Source organism: Thamnophis elegans, chromosome 13, assembly GCF_009769535.1.
Source record: "Thamnophis elegans isolate rThaEle1 chromosome 13, rThaEle1.pri, whole genome shotgun sequence".
NCBI lineage: Eukaryota > Metazoa > Chordata > Lepidosauria > Squamata > Colubridae > Thamnophis > Thamnophis elegans.
Genome location: NC_045553.1, coordinates 23,006,018 through 23,030,411, shown reverse-complemented (window position 1 = coordinate 23,030,411; position 24,394 = coordinate 23,006,018). Strand labels below are relative to the sequence as shown.

Genomic DNA, 24,394 nt, shown 5'->3' with positions numbered 1-24,394 from the left:
CAGCGCGCGAAGCGAAAGTGAAAGCGCTTCACTTTCTCCTGCTCCAGCCAAGCGCACCCCAGCCGGGCTACGGGAGTTGTTTGTTTGTTTGCAGTGTGTGTGTTGGTGTGTTTTTGCACCTCTGGAGCCTGGCCTGGCTGCGTGGGCGGCTGGAGCGGCATTTGCCAGTCATAAGACGCGGAGCAAAGAGGCACATCGGCACTTCCTGAAAGTCGCTCCGCTCGGGCAGCGCTGCCAAAGGGGCCCTTCCACGGAGTGAGGATGCTAGCCACGCGGCCCGCGAGGGGTTTGGTGGGACGGGAGGGGCTCGCGGGGGTCTTGCTGCTTCTCCTGCTGCTCCTGGGTGCCGGACGCGGAGAAGCCGACGGTGCCAAGAGAGCCAACATCGTCCTCATCCTGACCGACGACCAGGATCTGGTGCTGGGGGGAATGGTAAGCCTCGGAGCTCGGAGTTGCGCCCCCCCGGACGCAACGTGGAAGCGTCTCCTACTCAAACGCCCAGCCGAAATCTACCTGCTGGCTGCGGTGGGCGTTGTTCTGGGAAGGGACGTAGATAGGGAACAGCTGCCCAGGAAGGTGCGGGACGGAGTTTCTACTGTTACTACCGAGTGTAAATTCCTCTGGGGAACGGGATTCAGAGATAAGCCTGAAGGAGAAGATTCTTGCACCTTAGTCCAGGAAAGGGTGAGAAAGTGACTCTAGATGGCCCTGCGTTCATTTTCTTCGTGCAAAAGTTTCCAACCTTGGCCACTTTTTAAGACTTGTCGACTTCAACAATTCCTCAGTCAGAAGTGGAAGTTGAAATGCAACAAGTCTTGAAAGTTAACTGATTAACCAAGTTGGAAGAGACCTTGGAGGTCATGTAGTCCAACCCACCCCACCCCCACATTGCTCAAGCAGGAGATCCTACACCAGTTGCAAGGTTGGAGATTCCTGCTCTTGTATATAACGGGTGGAGACAACATTCACACGCCTTTGGAAAATTTGGTATTTCATCACACAATGATAACATTCTAGCATTTACTGTTCTTGCAGAGTGTTTCTTAACCGGCCTACCTTCTAACTTTCCAAAGAACAATGTTAAGAGTTAGAAACAAAACCGTCCTTAAAAACCTGCCCCCCCCCCACAGCACAGAAACTCTGAAGAAATAGCCTACTACCGGTGCAGATAAATAATATTAATCAGCCACTTGCCTGTCAATGTTATTTAAAAGTAATAAATTGTTAATGTCCATTACCTTATATTAGTGTTCGTAATATCTAATGGGGAGGGGCAATTTAAGGAGGACTTGCTCACTGCTCAGCGTGTAAGAGAGAGGCTCCCAATCAAATGCATATAAACCATTTATTATTTAATAGTTTGAATGTTAATAAATATAGGAAGAACCTGAACAGGACAATAGAAAGATTAAGTGAGGTGATGCAATTGGACTTGGAAAGAGTAAATAATGAATGAATGAACTCTGCAAATTAACATATATTGGTGGCCAAAGTATTTGAGTTTCCTCTTCAGGATCTGGACTTCTAAAGAGCGGTCAGGGTTGATCTCTAGGATTGACTGGTTGGATTGCCTTGCAGTCCAAGGGATTGCAGGAGTCTTCTCCAGCACCCGAGTTCAAAGGCCTCCATTTTTTGGTGCTCAGCCTTCTTTATGGTCCAACCTTCACAGCCATCCATTGCAACTGGGAAAACCACAGCCTTGATTAGATGCACTTTTGTTGGCAGAGTAATGTCTCTGCTTTTTAGTCTGCTGTCTAGGTTCGCCATTGCTTTCCTCCCCAAGACCAAGCCTCTTTTAATTTCTTGGCTGCAGTTCCTAGACTACCACCCTTGAAGACCAGTCTATTCTTTTAGGGTGGCTTAGTGATGCTGAGCTTGTCGATCAGAAAGGTCGGCAGTTTGAATCCCTAGTGCCGCGTAATGGAGTGAGCCCCCATTACTTGTCCCAGTTTCTGCCAACCTAGCAGTTCAAAAGCATGTAAAAACGCAAGTAGGAAAATAGGAACCACCTTTGGTGGGAAGGGAACAGCGTTCCATGCGGCGTCGGCATTGAGTCATGCTGGCCACATGACCATGGAGACGTCTCCAGACATTGCTGGCAATTCAGCTTTGAAACGGAGATGAGCACCGCCCCCTAGAGTCGGGAACGACTAGCACAAGTGTGTGAGGGGAGCCTTTACCTTTATCTATTCTTTTAATACTGATTGTATTAAAACCCGCTATTTGCTGTTTGCCACCTCTTATAACTGGGTGACATGGGTGCTTCAGCCCGCTCTGAGAAAGGAAAACAGTCCTAATCCGAAGGGCCTCTCTGATCGCTGCTGCTTATAGATTTTGGAAGGCGATGCTGTGAGAGTCCCAGCAGATGAAGGAAGGAAATGTTTAGTGTGGCTCATGTGGCTTAGTAAAGGAACCACAAACAAGTTGCTGTGTCTGAAGTTTCCATTCTGCTTTTCTCCAGTCACGAAGGATGTTTCATCTCCATGTGACAGCATAGATCAGTTTGGTTCCTTTTCTGATACATGACCTGGCCAGAATAACAGAGTTGGAAGGGACCTTGGAGGTCTTCTAATTCAACCCCTGCTCAGGGAGGACACCCTAGACGAGGGATGTCAAACTCAATTTCATTGAGGGCCGCATCAGGGTTCTTTGACCGTGTGTGTGTGTGTGTGTGTGTGTGTGCGCGCGCGCGTGTGTCCAGGGTAGCCAGCTCGATGTCACTCGTGTTGGGGATGCTTGTGGTGGCCCAAAAACTCTGCCAGAGAAAACGGGCCCCTGTTGTGGCCCGCCAGCTGCCAGCGGAGCTGGCGGCAGGCTTGGAGAGGAGGAGGTTGGGGATGAACTTGGGCCAGTCCTAGAGTCTAGGGAAGGCTCTGATGAGGGCTTTGTGTGGGATGCAGAGATAGAGCCAGGGCCATCTGACATTTCCCAGCTGCCTTCAGAGTCAGAGATAAGCGGTGAAGAGGAACAGCTGTACAGAGCTTTCAGGAGAGGATAACAACTGAGGAATGGGCCAGGTCAGGAAGAAAGACACACGTGGACGCTGAATGGCCCCTCCCTGACTGGGGAATAAATAGAAACAAAAGGGGAGTGATGGTTATAGGAGACAACAATTCATATTTCTTTCTGAAATTTGCTTGTGTGCAGAGACTTCTTGCCAGGAATTATTTTACTCTCAGCCTGGCAATTATCCAAGGACTGATAAGGTCTGTTATTGCAATTAACCCTTGCAAGGATTATTGCCTTGACCTTTCTGTGGGTGAATGCCATGAATTCACAGTAGATAAATATAGAGGGGGTTTTCGGGACAAAGAGTGTCTGTCTTGTTTCTGCTAAGGCTGGGTCAGAACAGCTCCCGAGCTCTGTTTTCGGCTGTGACGGCCAACTGCAAACCACTTCCAGAGAAAATGGAGCTTGGGAGAGCCGCCTGCAGCCCGCAGGAATATGAGTGGAGTTTTTCCAAAGGAAGGGGCTGTTTAATAGTCTTGTTTTGAAGGCTTCCTTCTGATTCTTGGCTTTCAATCTTCAGAGCCCGATGAAGAAAACCCAAGTTCTGATTGGTCAGTTCGGGGCTACCTTTGCTAATGCTGTAAGTATCCCCCAAATGGGGTTTGCAGAATTGCTTGGTGTAGGTTCACCTGTAGGAGGGGAGAGCCAACCCATCTCCTCCTGCCTTCCGGGGACTTGCAAGCTTTCCCAACAGGCCCATGATGGTGAACCTATGGCACGCCTGCCGGAAGTAGTACACAGAGCCATCTCTCCGGGCACGCCAGCTGTCACCCATTGCTCTTCTGAGTTCCAGCGAGCCAGCCACCTGGTCTTTGCACATCCGTCCCCGAACTTCTGGTTTGTGTGTTGGGTGGTTTTTTGCCCTCCGGAGGTTGAAAAACAGCTGAAAATCAAGGCTGAAAATCAGGTGGTCAGCATGCATGCTGGAGCTAACAGGGCAACGCCTCACGTGCCCTCAGAAATGGCTCAGTGCGCCACCTGTGGCATGCATGCCATAGGTTCACCATCACGATTCTATTCTTATTCTTCTTCTACTTCTAATTCTTATTCTATTTCTATTTCTATTATGTTAATTAAACACATGTTTGTTTACAAGAAGTAAAACAGAATATAGAAAATAATGTAGAATCAAACAATATATAACAGTACTTAACAGATTAACAGAGTTGGAGGGGACCATAGAATAGAATAAGAATTAGAATTAGCTGGAAGGGACCTTGGAGGTTTTCTAGTCCAACCCCTTGTTCAAGCAGGAGCACCTATACCATTTCAGACAAGTGACTGTTCAGTTTCTAGTTAAAAAGCTCCTGTGATGAACTGCCCATGATTTCTGGAGGCAAGCCGTTCCACTGATTAATTGTCCTCACTGTCAGGAAATTGGACAGAGGCATTTGAACTGCTGTCCATTCACCAATTTAATGGCTTCTCTTGGAAACAATTTGGTTAACTTTTAGAGCATTCCGGCCTCCTCCAAGACAGCCAGGCTGCATCTAGCAAGAGAAACTTGGAAAGCCTCTGCAGTTGTGCTACTTTGGAATAGACGGTGGACAGAATCATCCCCTTCTCCCAACGGATTTCTCTGTGTTTAGTTTACAGTGACCCCCCTGTGTTGCCCCAGCCGGAGCAGCATCCTGACTGGCTTGTATCCCCACAACCACTTGGTGAGGAACAATACCTTGGAAGGGAATTGCAGCAACGCTGCTTGGCAGAAATTCCAGGAGCCCTTTGCCTTCCCGGTTTACCTGCAGAAGCAAGGATACCAAACTTTCTATGCTGGCAAATACCTCAACCAGGTAGAGCTCCGTGTCTTTCCCTATAATCCAAGGGTGAAATTCAGCAGGTTCTGGAAATCCGTGGCGGAAAATTTGAGTAGTTTGGAGAACCGGCAAATGTGGTATTTGGCCCGAGTGGGGACAGAATGAAGATTTTGCAGTTTCCTTCCCCAGGAGTGGGGAGGGAATGGGGATTTTGCAGTTTCCTTCCCCAGGAGTGGGGAGGGAATGGGGATTTTGCAGTTTCCTTCCCCTGGAGTGGGGAGGGAATGGGGATTTTGCAGTTTCCTTCCCCAGGAGTGGGGAGGGAATGGAGATTTTGCAGTTTCCTTCCCCAGGAGTGGGGAAGGGAATGGAGATTTTGCAGTATCCTTCCCCTGGAGTGGGGAGGGAATGGGGATTTTGCAGTTTCCTTCCCCAGGAGTGGGGAGGGAATGGAGATTTTGCAGTTTCCTTCCCCAGGAGTGGGGAAGGGAATGGAGATTTTGCAGTATCCTTCCCCTGGAGTGGGGAGGGAATGGGGATTTTGCAGTTTCCTTCCCCAGGAATGGGGAGGGAATGGAGATTTTGCAGTATCCTTCCCCTGGAGTGGGGAGGGAATGTGGATTTTGCAGTATCCTTCTCCTCCACATCCACCAAGCCGATTGTGCAAGTGTGCCTGCTGTGCTTTCACCAATGCCTCTCCTTTTTTTACAGTACGGGCACCCCCAAGCCGGCGGCGTTCAGCACGTTCCCATGGGATGGACCCATTGGCTAGGTTTGGTGAGTAGGGCAGTATCTGGTTTCCTCCCAAGTCAGGAGTATCCAACCTTGGCAAGTTTTATGACTTGTGGACTTCAACTCCCAAATTCTCCAGCACTCGGGTGAACAGCTGCATCCTACAAGGATTGCTGGACTCCAGCTGCCATCAGCCTCAGCAGGACAATTAATCAGTGAAACAGCTTGCCTTCGGGGGTACTCCATCACTGGAGGTTTTTAGGAAGAGACCATCAGACACACACATCTGAAATGGTATAGGTTCTCCTGCTTTAGCAGGGGGCTGGACTAGAAGATCTCCAAGATCCCTTCTAGCTTCTATTCTATTCCATTCCATTCCATATTCTATTCTCATTTTCTATATTCTATCCTATCCTATTCATCCTATCCTATCCGATTAATTCATTTTCAATTCAATTCCATTCCGTTCCATATTCTATTCACATTTTCTATATTCTATCCATCTTATTCTATCCTATTCTATTCTATTCCATTCCATTCCATATTCTACTCTCATTTTCTATATTCTATCCTGTTCTGACCTCCTCCTCCATCCAGTAACGAAAGCTGAGACAAGCTTAATTGGAATGTCCTTTAATAACAAGACCAGAATCTTGGTGGCTGAAAGCCAAGTAAACAAACAGATAAGGACCTTGGCAGCAAGTCTGACAAACCTTTGCAGCAATTCAAACAAACCTTGGCAGCAATCCAGCCTGCCAAGTTAGTTTCTCTTTAGTCAAACTGTTGACTTCTGCAAGAAGGGCGTGGCACAAGCAGTCTTTTTTATAGTCTGGAGAGGAGCTTAATGACCATCAGCTGAGTGTAATTACCTCCTGTAATTACGTAATTGCTCCTGATAGCTCTTCGATGGCGTGCATCCAGGAACAACTCACTGTGGGTTTCTGGATCACTCTCCCTTGTCTCCTCCCCACTGAGCCAAGGCTCAGGCGCCATCTGGTGGCCAACCAGTCTCTGCGCCCTGCTCGGAGTCGGAACCCTGTCCAGGGTCCTCCACATCCTCCAGGGCCGACTCATAGGGCCCCTTGCTGTTGGAGTCTGGTGGCAGGTCCAATGGCTCCTGCTGGGCCACAACACTATCCTATCCTATTAATTCTATTCTATTCCATTCCGTTCCATATTCTATTCTAATTTTCTATATTATATCCTATCCTATTAATTCTACTCTATTCCATTCCATTCCATATTCTATTCTCATTTTCTATATTTTATCCATCCTATTCTATCCTACTAATTCTATTCCATTCCATTCTATTCTATTCCATTCCATATTCTACTATCATTTTCTATATTCTATCCTATCCTATCCTATTAATTCTATCCTATTCCATATTCTATTCTATTCTATTCTCCCCTCCATTTCATTCCATTCCATATTCTATTCTATTCTATTTTCTATATTCTATCCTGTTCTATCCTATCCTATCTTATCCTATCCTATTAATTCTATCCTATTCTCTAATATAATCTAATCAATTCCACTCCATTCTATTAATTTTATCGTATTCCTTATTCTGTTCTGTGCTGTTCTGTTTTAATGTAGGCTTTATATGAATTTGTTTTAACTGCCATTTCAGCATTTTGAGGGTAATGTAAACTGCTGTGAGGGCAGGTTTTAAGAGCAAGCAATGTAAATATGTTTTCAATAAATAAATGCCCCTGTGTGTCTAACGGGCCATGTGCCTCCTCCCACAGGTGGGCAATTCCAAGTACTACAACTACACCCTTTCATTGAACGGACATGAGGAGAAGCACGGGGACCACTATGAGGAGGACTACCTCACGGACCTGCTCGTGAGTCACTCCGCTTCCTCCTGGGCTTCACCTCCACTCTGGTGCCATGCAGGGGTGGCCGCAAGGGAGGCTGAAAAAAGTCAAGATGGCAGCCACGGCCACAATGCAATACGCACGGCACATCAACAGAACAAGTAAAGGTTCAACCGGAGGAGCGTGGTGACTGCCATCTTGACTTTTTCTTCACCAGTCCCTGGTGCCACCATCTTCTGCTTGCCTACGGGTAAGACTCGGAATAGCTGCCTTCTCCACTCCTGTCATTGGGTGTCGTCTTCTACCCTTCCCAATCCTTTCTGTGTTGCAGACGAACCGGAGCCTGGAGTTCCTACGGAAGCTTTCGCGCCCTCCCTTCCTCATGGTGTTAGCCCCGCCCGCTGCACACTCGCCCTGGACGGCAGCGCCTCACTACAAGTCCACCTACGGCACCCTCAAAGCCCCTCGCAATGGCAGTTTCAACGTGCACGGGAAGGTGAGTTGCCAATGCATGCCAGGTGGTCAGTGGCCTTCACTTCATGATCAGTGGCCTTCACTTTCTAAAGCAGCCTTTGCACTTGACCGCTATTTCAACTCTTCGGTCAACCTTCCATGAATGACAACCTCCTTTGGCAGCCATTGGTTGGGTTTTTTCAAAGTCCTAATCAATCATCTTCTTTTAATGACCCCATAATCCCTTGAAGGATGGAGTCTGGACAACTGAATGGAGCTGAGTTTGAACTGGCTGGATGCCTTTCCTGACACCAGTATGGAGTTTTGTTCAGCAGATATATTCTCATCGTATCGAGAGAGAGAGAAATATTGGCCTCTACCTAGGATTGAACTCACAGCCTTCTGATTGGGAGGGGAGAGCTCCACCTCTAGGCCACTGCAGCACTCTTCCAAAGTCCTAATCAATGGCAGAGTTGAATTGGCAGCATTTTAATAAGAGCCAAGGTGGCGCAGTGGTTAAAAGCAGCACTGCAGGCTACTGCTAGGTCAGCAGGTCAGCGGTTCAAATCTCACCGGCTCAGGGTTGACTCAGCCTTCCATCCTTCCGAGGTGGGTAAAATGAGGACCCAGATTGTTGGGGGCAATATGCTGACTCTCTGTAAACCGCTTAGAGAGGCCTGAAAGGCCTATGAAGCGGTATATAAGTCTACTGCTATTGCTATTGCTATTAATGTGCCAGTTGTCATTTGGGCGTCGTCGTTTAATATCTCAAGAGAGTCACTTGAGCATGGTGATTATATATTAATGGAATAAATGAATAATGAACGCATTGTAGGAAAGTCAGTATGAGAGTGGTGCAGTGGCCTAGAGGTGGAGCTCTTGCCTCACAATCAAGAGGCTGTCAGTTCGATCCTAGGTAGAAGCAGATATTTCTCTCTCTGGGCACAATGAGAATATATTTCCTGAACAAAACTCCGCACTGGCAACAGGGAAGGGCACTCAGCTCCATTCAGATGCCCAGACTCCATCCCACAAGGGATTATGGGGTTATTAAATGAAGATGATGGTATAAAACTCAGCAATCTCACAAAGATTTTACCCAGGATTAAAAACTAGTTTTATTTAGTGATGGAGTTCTAGCGCTCTGTGGGAGCGTATGCTTAGGTCCACGTTAGCGCACCCCATTTAGATTACTACAGCTGGTCCTTGACTTACAACCATTTTAGTGGCCATTTGAAGTTACAACGGCACTGAAAAAAGTGACTTATGACCGTTTTTTACATTTACGACCATTGCGGCATCCCCATGGTCATGTGATCAAAATTCGGACACTTGGAAACTGGCTCATATCTATGACGGTTGCAGTGATCTCCCTTTGTGACTTTCTGACAAGCAAAGTCAATGGAGAAGCAAGATTCACTTAACAACTGTGTGACTAACTTGACAACGGCAATGACTCCCTTCACAATAGGGGCAAGAAAGGCATAAAGTAGAGCAAATCCCAACAAGGGTCTCACTTAGCAATGGAAAGTTTGGGCTCAGTTGTGGTCATAAGTCAAGGACTACCTGAACATGGTGGAGAGGGGGTCCTTTTATAGATCCTCCCTGTCTAATATCCACCCTTGAACAGGGGCGGGCTGCTGGGGGTTCTCACAGGTTCGGGAGATTCTCTAACTAGGATTGTGCTCAGTTTGGCAAACCCCCACATGCCACCACTGGCTGGCCTCCCCCACATTGCCCCTCCCACCCCACCTCACCCCTCCCGGGAGACTCTATGCAGCCCGTTCATCATACCAGGTAAGTGCAAGTCCTGTGTGGAGGCTTGGGGAGTGGGGGGGAAATGGGCCTACCGGGGGTCCCAGAAGTCTGTAAACGGGCCTGTTTCCAGCCTCCGGAGCCCGGGGGAAGTAGTTTTCCCCATCCCGGAGGCTCAAGAAAGGCTTCCGGAGACAGGGGAAGGCGAACACCACCACCCCGCCATGGTGCAGGAAGCTGGCTAGGCCACGCCCACCATGGCACGCCCACCTAAGCAACGGGGCAGCAAACCCATTGCTGCATTTTTTGAAGTCCATTCCTGCCCTCGAACCTTTGGATATCTCCGGAAGTCCTCTCCTGGATCTTCTTCCTTTTTGTAGGACAAGCACTGGCTGGTAAAACAAGCAAAGACGCCCATGTCCAACACCTCCATTCAGTTCTTGGACCGCGTTTATCGAGCCCGGTAAGAAAATGTGACTCTCACTGTTTTACCAAAAAGTGGTGAAAGAAAAAGAAAGAAAAAAGGGGTGGAAAAAGCATCCTCTGAAACCAGTTCTATTGATGTCTTGATGAAGTTGGTTGGCCTGATGCAAACTATAATTGCTTGGGTTCACATATTTGTAATAAGGCATAAACGATGGCTTACAATTTTAAAAGGGCTTTTTATACATCCCAAATAGCCAATAATGCAGCATATAAAGCCCCAGTTCTTGGGTTAAGATATGAAGCCACCAAGGAACAAAAACCACAAGATGGTTTAGTGTGACATGTAAGCCCAGTCATCCCAAAGGTGCTTTTTCCAAAAGCCATACTGGACTTCCTTATGTTTCGCTTTTCGGAAGAACTGAAGAAGCTTCTCAGATGAGAAGCAAAATGTTTGCAAAGAAAAAAATCCAAGAAAGTCCACTTGCCTTTTGGAAAAAGCACCTTTGGGACAACCATGACCTGGATCAAGGGTTGGCAATCTGCAGTTCTGGAGCCGCATGTGGCTCTTTCATTCCTCTGCTGCGGCTCCCTGTTGCTGGTCAGCTCCACAATTGATAGGGCTTTTGGATAGGGCAAGTATAGGAAAAAGGATGCTGCACTAGGAGGAGAGTCTATGGTGGGGGAATGGCACTTCGGTCGGCTCCAAAATTGAATGGAGAGCTTCCGGTTAGGATCTCTGTGGCTCTTTCAGTGTTTAAGGTTGCTGACCCCTGATGATTAAGAATCTCTCTGGACCTCAATCCTTAAGCAAAAAATAGTTACAATCGATCTTCTGTTGGGTTTCTTGACCCATCCTGAGGACCTGAGCTGGCCGTCAGTAAAACCAGCAAGGTACATGGACCCAAAAATAAGGCAGGTGGTTTTTATTCATAGACTGATCAATCAATCAATCAATCAATCAATCAGAATAGAGCTGGCAGGGACCTTGGAGGTCTTCTAGTCCAACCCCCTGCTCTAACACAAGACCCAGTACCATGTCAGATGGCTATCCAATTCAGTGGCTGTCCAATCTGTTCTTAAAAGCAACCTTCAGTGATGGAGCACCCACAACATCTGGTGGCAAGCTGTTCCACTAGTTAATTGTTCTCACTGTTAGGAAGTTTTTCCTTAATTCCAGGTTGCTTCTCTCCTTGATTAGTTTCCATCCATTGTTTCTTGTCCTGCCTTCAGGTCCTTTGGAAAATAAGTTGACCCTCTCTTCTTTGTGGCAGCCCCTCAAATATTGGAACACTGCTATCATGACACCCCAAGTCCTTCTTTTCTCTAGACTAGCCATATCCAATTCCTTCAACCCTTCTTCATATGTCTTCATATGTTTTAATCTGCAAGCCTTTAATCATCTTAGTTGCTCTTCTTTGCACTTTTTCCAAACATCTTTTTGGTAACGTGGTGACCAAAACTGGATGCGGTATTCCAGGTGTGGTCCTCCTAAGGATTTGCAAAGTGGTATTAATACTTTACATGATTTTGATTCTATGCCTCTGTTGCAAGCATTCCATATGGTTGACTCAGCCTTCCATCCTTCCGAGGTGGGTAAAATGAGGATCCGGATTGTTGTTGGGGGCAATATGCTGACTCTGTAAACTGCTTAGAGAGGGCTGAAAGCCCTATGAAGCGGTATATAAGTCTAACTGCTATTGCTATTGCTATATGGTTAAACTTTCAGCGGGGGAAAATCAGCATTAACCTCGTGGTTTCTCTTTAATCTTCAGGTGGCAAACTCTGTTGTCAGTGGACGATATGGTACAGAAGGTGCTGGACCAGCTGAAGTCCCTAAAATTGCTGGACAGCACATATGTGTTCTACACTTCAGATCATGGCTACCACACAGGTGAGTAGAGGTAGATATTTGTAAGAAACCTTGTGACGGGGCAAACGGAGGTAGGAAATTATTTCAAGACGTCCTCAGGGAATATTGGGAACGTATAACCCTTCCACCGGTGTTATAGGCAGCAACATTCAAAACTAGATTTAATAAGAAGCCGTGAATTACAACCGTTAATTAATGGAAGCAGAAAAGCAGCAGAAAATATGATTCTACAAGAAAGCCCTACCATCTAATAAAATGCCTCACTAAGCATAAGTATTTACAATAATACAATAATACAATAATACAATAGCAGAGTTGGAAGGGACCTTGGAGGTCCAACCCCCTGCCTAGGCAGGAAACCCTATACCATTTCAGACAAATGGTTATCCAACATCTTCTTAAAGACTTCCAGTGTTGGGGCATTCACAACTTCTGAAGGCAACTTCTGTTCCACTGATTAATTGTTCTCCCAGTCAGGAAATTTCTCCCCAATTCTAAGTTGCTTCTCTCCTTGATGAGTTTCCACCCATTGCTTCTTGTTCTATACTCAGGTGCTTTGGAGAATAGTTTGACTCCCTCTTCTTTGGGGCAACCCCTGAGATATTGGAACACTGCTATCATGTCTCTATTTAGAATCTCTCTTTGATTAAACAGGGTGGTGTGGTGGCTCAGCGGTGAAGACCCTGGGCTTGTTGGCTGGAAAGCCAGCAGCCCAGGTTCGAGATCCGAGCACCACCCGATGAGCTCCCATAGCCTAGCAGTTCGAAAGCGTGAAAATGCAAGTAGATAAATAGGTACCACTTTGGTGGGAAGCTAACAGGTCTCCAGGACATCATACTGGCCACATAACCCTGGAAACGGCTTTGGACAGTGCTGGCTCGATGATCTCCTGCTTGAGCAGGAGGCTGAATTAGAAGACCTCCAAGGTCCCTCCTAGTTCTATTCTACTCAAGTAATTCCAGCTTCTAAATCTGTCCATAGAATCATAAGGCTGGAAGGGACTTTGGAGGTCTTGTAGTCCACCCCTGCCCAAGGCAGGAGCCCTTATACTATCCCAGACAAATGGTTGTCCAAATCTTTTCTTAATGTGAGTTATCTGGACTAATTTGGCTATTTGTTGTCTCAGCCGGATCTGGAAATTCATTTTGGTGATAATAGGATTTGAATTCCCTTTGAATCCACTCTCCAAACTGAATATTGGCACTTGCTGAAGAATGATTCTTTTTCATGTTTGCCGATCATCCCTCTTGACTTTCTCTCCCTTTCTGTCTGTTCTGCTATCTTTTGGGTCCCCCCACCTCCAGGACAATTTTCGCTGCCCATTGACAAACGGCAACTTTACGAGTTTGATATCCGGGTGCCGTTGCTGGTGCGAGGCCCAGGTGTTAAAGGAAATAAAACATTCCTGGTAGGTTTACTTGTTCCAGAAGAAAAGTCTGTGCTGAGGTTGTAGCACAGGCTTTGTGGGAGGGCATCTTCAATTAAAATGCGGGTATGATGAGTTAAGGCTCAGTGACTAAGACACTGAGCTTGTCGATCAAAAAGATCGGTATTTCAGTGGTTTGAATCCCTAGCGCCACGTAACAGAGTGAGCTCCCGTTACTTGTCTCCCAGCATCTGCCAACCTAGCCGTTTGAAAGGACATAAAAACTGCAAGTAGAAAAACAGGAACCACCTTTGGTGGGAGGGTAACAGAGTTCTGTGCACCTTTGGCGTTGAGTCATGCTGGCCACATGACCACAGAGATATCTTCGGACAGTGATGGCTCTTCAGCTTTGAAACAGAGATGAGCACCACCACCTAGAGTCGGGAACGACTAGTACATATGTGCCAGGGGAACCTTTACCTTTATGACGAGTTATAGGTTAGATGAGCATACATTCTTCCTATTGAGTTGGGCAGAGATAGGACTATTGGTGGACTCCGTGGTACCTGATGATCAGATTGCTTGGCTAGACCACAATTAAGGTTTCTCCATCCTCCAGTCCCACCCCAATCAAGATTGCTGCTTGCAGTTCTCCCATTGTTAATGGTCACAGAGAATCTTGGCTGGAGCAAACCCTGCCATTTTGTTCACATCTTCTTGCTGATAGAAGGTCAGTTGGAGCATGGGGAAAAAGAGGAGCTTCATTTGTGTTCCCCTGCCCCTGATCCCCCCCCCCATTTAAAAACAACAGACTCTTCAGACCTGATGCAGAAGATCTGAAGCCCCATAGCCTAGTGTCCTCTGGGTCAGTTTGCAGAAGATAGCATCCGATCATCTATTCCTTTATTACTTCATCAGTTGTAGGCCTCGTCTGGAGGTTACGCTTTGGTATGTCTCCTGGTTCAAAATGAAGAGCAGACATCCAGCCCATGTGCTTGGAAGCACCTCTGAGGGCTATACCAGAACGCTTTGAGGGCCACCTGTAGCTCTTTGCTTGATAGATATTGCTCGTTGCAGGTCTACAGCTTCCGTTCTCCCCAACCAAGTTGTGGCTGGAGAGCATCTTCTTGGGATGAGCTAGACAACAATAACAGGGACGCCGGTGGCTTAGTGGCTAAGATGCTGAGCTTATTGATCAGAAAGGTTGACAGTTTGACAGTTCGAATCCCTCGTGTCACGTAACGGAGTGAGCTCCCATTACTTATCCCAGCTTTTGCCAACCTAGCAGTTTGAAAGCACGTAAAAAATGCAAGTAGAAAAAGAGAGACAACCTTTGGTGGGAAGGTAACAGCATTCCATGCTCCTTCGGCATTGAGTCATGCTGGCCACATGACCATGGAGATGTCTTCGGACAGCGCTGGCTCTTTGGCTTTGAAACTGAGATGAGCATTGCCCCCTAGAGTCGAGAACGACTAGCACAGATGTGCGAGGGGAACCTTTACCTTTACTTTAGATAATACTGAGTTTCTATCTAACATCTTTCTTCGTGTAATCGTAAAGGTGAAGGAAAGGCACTTGGGGGGTGGGGAATTCATCCCCTGTGCAGTTTTCCTGCCACTGTTATGGAAAGTTGAGATAGCCCTCGACTTACAACCACAATTGACCCCAGGATTTATGTTGTTAAGTGACACATTTATTAAGTGACTTTTGTCCCATTTTACAATCTTTCTTGACACAGTTGCTAAGTGAATCATTGCAGTTATTAAGTCAGCAACACACTTATTAAGTGAATCTGGCTTTCCCATGGACTTTGCTTGTTGGATGGTTGCAAGAGGGGATCACATGACCCCAGGACACTGTGACCGTCATAAATATAAACCAACTGCCGAGGACCTGAATTTTGATCATGTCACCGTTGGGATGCTGCAATGGTTATAAGCATGAAAACACGCTCACTTTGTTTCGTGCCGTTGTAACTTTGAATGGTCACTATACAAACAGTTGAGACTGTCTGTGTTAGCTTCTTGCAGGCTGTGGAGGGCGAGACTTGGTTAGGGAGCCATGGTCCCGAGTTGCTTTGAGAAAGTCTCCCCTCTTCTCTTCCTCTCAGGAACCCATCCTGAATATCGACCTCGCACCCACCTTCTTGGACATTGCAGGAGTCAACGCCTCTCAGACCAGCATGGATGGGGTTTCCTTCCTGCCCCTCTTGGTAATAGGTTGCCTTGAATTTTGGCATGTAGTCCAGTGGGAGAGTCTGGTTAGAAAGCTTTCCTGAGGAATGAGGGGTGTGTGTGTTTATTTAAAGTATTTGCGGTGTTTATGAAAGTGGGTTTTGCTCAGAAGCCGCACGTGGGACTTTTATGCGTTGCAGAATCACCCCGCAGAATGTGAACTTAAAATTCATGGGATTTCAGCAGATCTCTAATAAATTCAAATAAAGAAATCTTGAGGGTCCTGCATGGATGGAGACCACTATCAGAGAGAGGGGGAGGGAGGGAGGGAGAAAGAGAGACCGAGGGAAGGAGTGGTAGGAAGAGAAGGAAGGGGAAGTGGGAGAGAGAAGGGGGGATAAAGGGGGCAGCAAGAGAAGGAGTGATAAGGAAATAGGGAAGGAGTGGTAGGGAGAGGAGGGGAAGAGAAGGTGGGAGAGAGAAGGAGTGGTAGGGAGGGGAGATAGATAGGAGTGGTAGGGAAATAGGGAAGGAGAGAGGGGGAAAGGAGTGGAAGGGAGAGGAGAGGGAGAGAGGAGGAGAGAGAAGAGCGGTAGGGTGGGGGAGAAAGAAAGGGAGATAGGAGTGATAAGGAAATAGAGAAAGAGAGAAAGAGAAGGGAGAGAGGGGGAAGAGAGAAAGGCAGGGAGATAGGAGGAGTGATAAGGAAATAGGGAAGGAGAGAGTGAAGGAATGGTAGGGAGAGGAGGAGGAGGAGAGAGAAGGAATGGTAGGGAGGGGGAAGAGAGGGAATAGAAGGAGTGATAAGGAAATAGGGAAAAGGGACAGAGTGAAGAAGTGATAGGGAGAGAAGGAGTGGGAGGGAAGGAGAGAGAGAGATGAGAATTAGTTTATTAAAGAATATTTTAATCTCTCTTTCTGAGGTTAGGTGGGCAATGGTGCCTGATAGGGCACAAAGGAAGTGTCTAAAATACATTTAGAAATCATAACAGTAAAAGAGAGTGAGTTTACTATTTACGTCTTGTTTCTTGAAACGAGTGTCTTTTCATGCAGGTGAACAAGGTGCAGAAATCTGCATGGCGGTCAGATTTCCTGGTGCAATATACTGGAGAAGGCTACACAACCACGGACCCCCAGTGTCCGAAATTGGGGTCAGGAGTGTCCGTAAGTGTCCGCACTGGCTTCATTTTCACATACGACACCCTCTTTCATGACAAAACGTTGAGTCTGCCATTTGCATCTGTGTCAGCTGGCCAGAACACAGCTCCCTCCTTTGCAAATATTTATTTTACTTGTGAAAGCTGCTCAGATAACGGCTTACTTTTATCTTTGTCATTTTAGTCAACTAAATTTCCATGTGTTTTGCATGTAAAGAAAGCATTTCTAGGAATAGAAGGCAAGGGTATGACTCTGGTTTATTAGGTAGCTGCAGAAGACCCCCAACAAAGACAGTAGGCAGTTCTGTAGAAAAACTAAAAAGTTCCCCTACCCATCTAGCCAGCGGCAAGGGATTATGGGAGTTGTGATGCAAAACCTCTGGGTAGTGGAATGTTGTCATTTAAAAAATTCACTCCTCTGTGAGAGAGAAGATGGGTCTTAGAAAAATCCTGTTGTGTCTGATTGAACGCCTGTCTGTATTGGTACTCTGTTCCCATAACTTAGGTGCTTAGCAGGGCAAACTCACAGAGAAAGGATGGGATAAACTTCTAATAGCAAGAACACTTAGACTTATATGCCGCTTCACAGTGCTTTACAGCCCCCTCTAAGTGGTTTACAGAGTCACCATATTGTCCCACAACAATCTGGATCCTCATTTTACCCACCTGGGAAGGATGGGAGGCTGAGTCAACCTTGAGCCGAACAGAATTGAACTCCTGGCAGTGGGCAGAGTTGACCTGCAATACTGCATTCTCACCACTGCTGTACCAGAAACGAGAAGGAAATAGGAGAGGAAGGAAGGAAGAGCAATAGCACTTAGACTCATATACCGCTTCATAATGCTTTACATCCCTCTTTAAGCGGTTTACAGAATCAGCATGTTGTCCCATAACTATCTGGGTGCTCATTTTACCAACCTTGGAAGGATGGAAGGCTGAGTCAAGCCTTGAGTTGGTCAGGATCAAACTGCTGGTAGTTGGCAGAATTAGCTGGCAATACAGCATTCTAACTACTGTGCCACCAGGAAGGAGAAGGAGAGAGGAAGGAAAGGAAGGGTGGGAGGGAGGGAGGAAAAAAGAAAAGAAGGGAAGGAAGGAGGATAGCACTTAGATTTATATATCATTTCCTAGAATGTTTATAGGCCTCTTTAAGCGGTTTACAGAGTACAAATTATTACCTGCCAACAATCTGGGTCCTAATAATAAATGAACATTGTCTTATTTGGCTTCCGAGAAACAGGCTCTTTCACCCTCCCTAAAGCAGTTCCGATCAGGAATGGCATTTCTGTTCCAGACGAGGCTGGCACATTTGCCTATGCAAAGCAGATCTTGGCTTGGCCCTCCCCATCATTTTCCTACAACTCAGGCTGTCAGACTTGCTATTACAGCTTGAACCTCTTTGTAAGAACGGTCCTTGGCTCCGTTTGTGGAGAAATATAGAGTTGAATAGAAATCGAATGTATTGCAGTGATGCAAAGCCAGAACTAAGATTCACATGCCCAAATCACTAAGTTCTATACACACCGACACGCATCTCTGTCTGTCCTGCAAAATGTTTCCATAACGGTCAGTCTGAGCCCAGGGTGGTATGCAGCTCCATCGTTCTTCCAGCTGGGTGACTTTGAAGTGGCATCACCAGTAGCTTCTACTTTCCTCCCAAGCATCCCCCTCCCCACAGTTCACAACAGACGGTCACTACATAATAGCAAAGCACAAAGTGAACGTAAAGGGTCTATCAGCCTAACACGCTACTGAGAGAGGCTTTCTTGCATTCTCACATCCCTGCGTAGGCATGGTCTCCCACCCCTGGGAACCTAGTTCACCATGTTAAGAGGAGGAGTAGGGCAGTTGCTGTGTTACAGGGCAATGAAACGGATGTTCTAAAACAGTGATGGTTAAACCTTTTTGGTACCGAGTGTCCAAAGTGTGCGTGCCCCACTGTGAATGCACATGTGTGTGTCCCAATCCCCAAAATGCAGTGTAAGTCCCCCCATGCATGCACCCGCATTCCCTCCGCATCCCCCCATGCACGCACCCCACCCCCCTTTTAGCTTCCAGCTGGAGGCTTTTCAAGCCCAAAACATGGCACTGGGGATGGGGTGGGGGCTTGCAATCTTTGCAGTTTCTCCCCAGCACAGATAGACTTTCTCCTCCATTCCTGCCTCCTAGATATGAGCAGTTCCTCCCTAGCGCACAGAGGCTTTCTCCATTCCTGCCTCCCCTGAAAGACCCAAATACCAGCTGGCCGGCAGAGGCGCACACATGTTTGCGATGGAGCTGGCCTGGGCGATGGCTGGTGTCCCTGCAGAGAGGGCTCTGTGTGCCACCTGTGGCACGCGTGCCATAGGTTCGCCATCACAGTTCCATAAAGTGATGGAAAGACGAATGAACTTTTGTCTTTCCTTCTTATTTATGGGAGCTTGGAGGTAATTAGGGCCCACAAGACAGTTGTGCTATTGTTGATAAATGAGGTTGTTCTTGGTTGCCATTATGCTACAGTTTGCTATAGTCTATTTGTGTCTCTAATTCTATATAAGTCACTAAGAGTTGTGTTGAAAAATGAGCAGCTGTATCCATTGATTAGTTCAATAAAAAGGTAAAGGAGTCCCTGCCAATTTTACTCCGCTAGTTGCTGACTATAGGGAGTGGTGCTTATCCCTGTTTCAAAGCCATTGAAGTAGTGCTGTCCTGGAGCTCTGTTACCTTCCCCACAAAGTGGTACTTACTTGCATTTGTACGCTTTTGAACTGCCAGGTTGGCAGGAGCTGGAGGGGAGGGCGGGAGCTCATGCCGCCAAAGAGTGCTCAGGTCTCGAACCTGGGCTATCGGCTTTCCAGCTGATTTGCCCAGTGTCTTAACTGCTAAGCCACTGCCCCGCCCCTTCGATCAATAAATAAGGAATAAATCTGTGCCAGCCAGCTAGCTATGCCCTCTTTACCAAGGAAGTCCCTGTGAGGTTGCATTGACATCTTAACTGCTCTACTAAGAGTTTTTGTCCCACCGAAAAAGGTCTTGCGATTTTGCAAAGCTCAGACAAACAGGGTTGCAGCCTTGTGATCACCCTCGATTCTGGTGGGTGTAGTTTGATGCAAGTCGGTCAGTCCTCACTAGCCGTCTTCGTACTCGGCAGGAGAACCTAAGTTTCCCATTGAATCTTCAGTTCATGAACGGTTTCCCAAACTCTGTTTGCCATAGCATTGTTTCCCTGACTGCGTGTGTGAAGATGCCTACAACAACACATATGCCTGCGTGCGCACTCTGAGGCCTACGAACATGCAATACTGTGAATTTGCCGATAAAGAGGTAAGCGGCCATGGTTTTGCTCTCGCCTTCTCTAGCGTCAGAAGGTTCTGTGTTAGGGCTCAGAAAGTCAGGTCTGTGGCCTTCAAGAATGATCAGAGCTTCTCAGATGCAGACAGAGATCAAGATTCAAGAGAGGAATCTGGGAGGCAAGTCAAAAAAAGCATAGCAATTAAAGTATTGAAGCAGGCAAGAGACGATGGATAGAGGATTTCTCTTTTTGTTCTGATTTGCTTTTCCTTTTCTCTATAACCAACTTTATTAGTTTTATTTGTATTAGAGTGTATGACACCCAGGTGTCACACTGTTCATGCATTGATTTGCGTGAACTCTGTTTTTTTCTGGCAGAGGGTTGCAGGACGCCGTGGTAGCCGAAAAAGGAGTTCAGGACCCTGTTTTCACGGGCCGATCCTTCATTGTTTCCAGGGCAGCCCTGTGAGCCAGATCTAAGTGCCCCATGGGCCGATCTGGCCCCCAGGCCTTGACTTTGACACCCCTGTTCTAAGGGATGATTCTCCCAGGTTGGTTCTGCCAAGGGGGTGAAGTCTTTCCCCAGACATGAAGGCAACCAGGACCACCTTATAAGCAGAAGACAGGTTGGATGGCCATTGACTTCTGAAGGAAGGCTGTGGGTGGGAATCCTCTCCCTCTGCGGAAGGATTTTCTCTCGGAGGGGCTGCCTCCTGACCAGTGGTGGGTTCTGGGTGGTATGCCCTGGTACGCACGTACCGGTGCCTGGCAGAAGCAGCAGTCACCGTACCAGAACAGTGCTTTGGAGGGCTCACCCACCAGCCCTCATTCCTTACCTGTATTTGAAGGAAACGGGCCATTTGTCCATGAGTGTGCAGTGTATGGTGCCTGCACGACACTCCGCCAAGCAGCTGGAGCGTCGCAGGTAGTGGTTGTGCATGCGTGCGCTGTGTGCGTGCCCGTGGTAGACACCCAGCCCTGTTGCAGTGTACAACGGGATCCGGAACCCACCACTGCTCACTCCCGATCCTACTTTTCTCTTGCAGAATTTTGTGGAAGTCTACAACCTGACGGCAGACCCACACCAGCTCTCCAATGTAGCCAAGAGCGTTGACCCTTCGCTGCTCGTGCAGATGAACCAGAAGCTCATAAAATTGCAAGCTTGTTCTGGTGTCGGCTGCCGTTCCTGAGTCCTTTGGCTAGGACCAAAGACCGAAGACACCCTCTCCTTTTCCTCATGATTTCCTGGCAGTGGCTTCCTCCTGTCTCCAAACAGAATCCAATCTGGGTGCTGCCTTTTAATTTAGGATGCTCAATCTTTAATCCCAAATTTGGAGTTTTCTGTGTTGGAATAGGGTTGGGGTAGAGCAGAAGGGAAAATGCGGGTGAGGAGCCAAGCCTCTTACCCCAGGGTGTCCAACCTTGGCAACTTTGAGACTGGTGGACTTCAACTACCAGAATTCTGGGGGATTCTGGGAATTGAAGTCCAAAAGTCTAAAAGGTTGCACACCCCAGTGGTAACAACTCTAAAAGACACCCTGTGGAATTTCTAGTGCCTTATATCTCCCTTCATTGCTCATCTTGTCTTCTTTTGGCCAGGCAGTGGTCACTGAGGTCTCACTTCAGAGTAAAGAATATCTCTGGCCCCATCAGTGGTGACCTTCTCAGTCTAGAATGTTCCAAATGGTCTTGAACTACAGCATCCTGCAGCAACTATAACCTTTGGGACTACATATCCCACCTTGCACCTCTCCATTTAGGGGAAGGACGGAGAGGATTCTTTCAGTTTGGTCATTGATTAACACAGAATGAAGTTGGGGTGACCTCCATGGTCATCTCCTTCCTTTCTTGGGCTGGCTGAGGTCTTGGAGACTCTGCATATTCCTGTAGAAATCATTGTGCCTGGTTTGACTTCTCTTACCAGGTCCTTTTGTGTAGTCCATGGTTGTTACTGCAGTTGCTATCTTCATACTGTGAAAAAAAAATGGAATAAAGCACTTTTTTAAAAATGAGAAATGCCGGTCTTGCATTGTTGTGTCATCCGAGCTATGAAGAACCAGTCTCCTGACTATTGGTGTCAGTGTTCCCAGTAATGCACCTAGTGGCGAAACTCAATTTTTTTTTACTACTGGTTCTGTGGGCGTGGCTTGGTGGGCGTCGCTGGGGAACGATACTGCAAAATCTCCATTCCCTCCTCACTTCTGGGAAAAGGATATTGCAAAATCTCTATTCTTTCCCCACGCCACGGCCAAACAGAGGTGGTATTTGCCAGTTCTCCAAACTACTACTCAAAATTTCTGCTACTGGTTCTCCGCACTACTCAAAATTTCTGCTACCGGTTCTCCAAACTCAAAATTTCCTCTACCAGTTCTCCACACTACTCAAAATTTCCACTACTGGTTCTCTAGAACCTGTCAGAATCTGTTGAATTACACCCCTGAATGCACCCATTGAAAGCAGAACTCTGAGACAGGTAGGTGTCAACCCTGAAGCTGGCCTAACTGTGGCCATTTTCTCTTTGTAGCTTTCCTCTAAAAAGGTTTCTCTTTGCGTTGCTTCAGGGCTGACACAGCCTGGAGCTAAGGGGGCAGGATGTGGGGTGTAGAGATAGCTGGGGTGTTGTAGCCAAAATAAAATTCTTTCCCCTGGGAATCAAGGACATTCGGGCAGGTGTTTGAGAGGTGGAGATTGAGGTCACCTAGTAACGACTACATGCTGATTGGACCATGTGACTGGAGGGGAAGTGACTAAGTTTTACTTTTAATTGGGCAGTAGATTCCTCAAAAAACAAAAAATAGCCGAGTGGTTAGGGTGCAGCACTGCAGGCCACTTCAGCTGACTGTTATCTGCAGTTCAGCGGTTCTAATCTCACCGGCTCAAGGTTGACTCAGCCTTCCATCCTTCCGAGGTGGGTGAAATGAGGACCCAGACTGTGGGGGCAATATGCTGACTCTGTAAACGGCTTAGAGAGGGCTGAAAGCCCTGTGAAGCGGTATATAAGTCTAACTGTTATTGCTGTTGCTAATTCATTGGATACATCATATTGGCACCACTGGTGAAAGCAGACTCTAAAGGTTCCTGCATTTTTCACCTGATTAAAAAGTAAAAGTTTCCCCTTTCCCACAGGTCATTGGTCACATTGTCTAATAGGGGTGCTGGCAACTTGCCTTACTCTTCCTTTTCTCAACCACCTGTTGGAATGACCTTGGTTCCCACAAGAAAACTTCATTTTGATGGCAAAGCCGAGCTATCTAATTTCCCCCCTCCCTTTCTCCCCCTCTGCCTTGTGGCAACTATGAAGCTTCAAAGATAGCCTCAGCCAGGCTTTCTAAGGATTGACAGACTTGTCCTGACTCGGTCATTTAGAAAAGAGGAGCCTTTGGCTGCATTCATAATCAAAGGTATAAGTTTAATAAAGCCAAGTGATTACAAGATAGGAAGAACCAGATCTGATGTTTGCGTGTGAAAACTGCCTACTTACTTTTCCAGATCCCGCCCCCATTACCTGTTTAGTGTCCAATGAGATTCAAACAAATTGTTTTGGTAACAGGTGGAGTGGGGGATGATCTGCATTTCATTCCCACACTTGTAGACTTGGGGTCAGGTATCCAATTCGGTTTCTGGTCTCCCCCCCCCCCCCCATTGGCTCCTTCTCTCCCTTGGGGTTTATGGCGGTCTGGCGTCAGTGAAGCAAAATGGCAGCATTGGCTTTGACGTTAGAATGGCATCAAAATGAGCTCGTACGTCTCACTAAACAATCACTTGGCTATTTTGGTTTAATTTGTGAAGTGAACCATAGTTTAGCATAATGTATGAATGTACATGAAAAGAAGAATTAGGGGTGACATGATAGCAGTAATCCAGTACTTGAGGGGCTGCCACAAAGAAAAGGGGGTCAACCTATTCTCCAAAGCATCTGAAGACAGGACAAGAAACAATGGATGGAAACTAATCAAGGAGAGAAGCAACCCGGAATTAAGAAGAAACTTCCTAGCAGTGAGAACAACAGGGAGGACAATGAACCAGTGAAACACTTGCGACCAGAATTTGAGGGTGCTTCATCACTGGAGGTTTTAAGAAGAGACTAGACAATCACTTATCTAAAATAGTATAGGTTCTCCTGCTTGAGCAGGGAGCTGGACTAGAAGACCCCCAAGGTCTCTTCCAACTTATTCATTCTATTCTATTCTAATCAAAGACTCCTTAGCAACTGCACAGATAGCAATAGCCCCTAGCCCTTAGACATATACTGCTTTACAGTGCTTTACAGCCCTCTCTAAGTGGTTTACAAAGTCAGCCTATTGTTCACCAACAATCTGGGTCCTCATTTTACCCACCTCGGAAGGATGGAAGCCTGAGTCAACCTTAAGTTGGTCAGGATCGAACTGCTGGCAGCGGTAAGAATTGGCCTGCAATACTGCATTCGAACCACCATGCATTTTCTTCACAATTGCTACCTCATTGCCACTGTGACGTAGTCCCGCTACCATTCTGCTGCAGTCGTTGTCTTCTCTTTCCTTCCATCCTTCTCAGCTTTTGAGCCTCCTCCAGAGAGCTGGGTCTTGGCATCGTATGTCTAAAGTAGGATAAGTTAAGCCCGG

The 24,394-nt window shown here is 47.0% G+C and overlaps 1 protein-coding gene across 1 annotated transcript; it reads left to right on the top strand.

The window, feature by feature from the left end:
- On the top strand, positions 1-21,805 carry LOC116516859 (N-acetylglucosamine-6-sulfatase-like). The gene is made up of 13 exons (XM_032229499.1): positions 1-432; positions 3,530-3,589; positions 4,599-4,802; positions 5,478-5,543; positions 7,251-7,349; positions 7,654-7,818; positions 9,911-9,993; positions 11,729-11,847; positions 13,131-13,234; positions 15,303-15,404; positions 16,420-16,530; positions 19,719-19,826; positions 20,840-21,805. Exons 1-13 carry the CDS (start codon positions 262-264, stop codon positions 20,981-20,983), a joined length of 1,536 nt encoding a protein of 511 aa, XP_032085390.1. The 5' UTR covers positions 1-261; the 3' UTR covers positions 20,984-21,805.
- Positions 21,806-24,394: the final 2,589 nt, after the last annotated feature.

What these genes read in the sequence shown, in the direction of transcription:
- LOC116516859 (XM_032229499.1), top strand. Translation starts at nt 262, where the DNA reads ATGCTAGCCACGCGGCCCGCGAGGGGTTTGGTGGGACGGGAGGGGCTC. An exon ending in GTTTCAACGTGCACGGGAAG is followed by an intron (nt 7,819 to 9,910) that starts GTGAGTTGCCAA and finishes TCCTTTTTGTAG; the next exon opens with GACAAGCACTGGCTGGTAAA. An exon ending in GACCGCGTTTATCGAGCCCG is followed by an intron (nt 9,994 to 11,728) that starts GTAAGAAAATGT and finishes TTTAATCTTCAG; the next exon opens with GTGGCAAACTCTGTTGTCAG.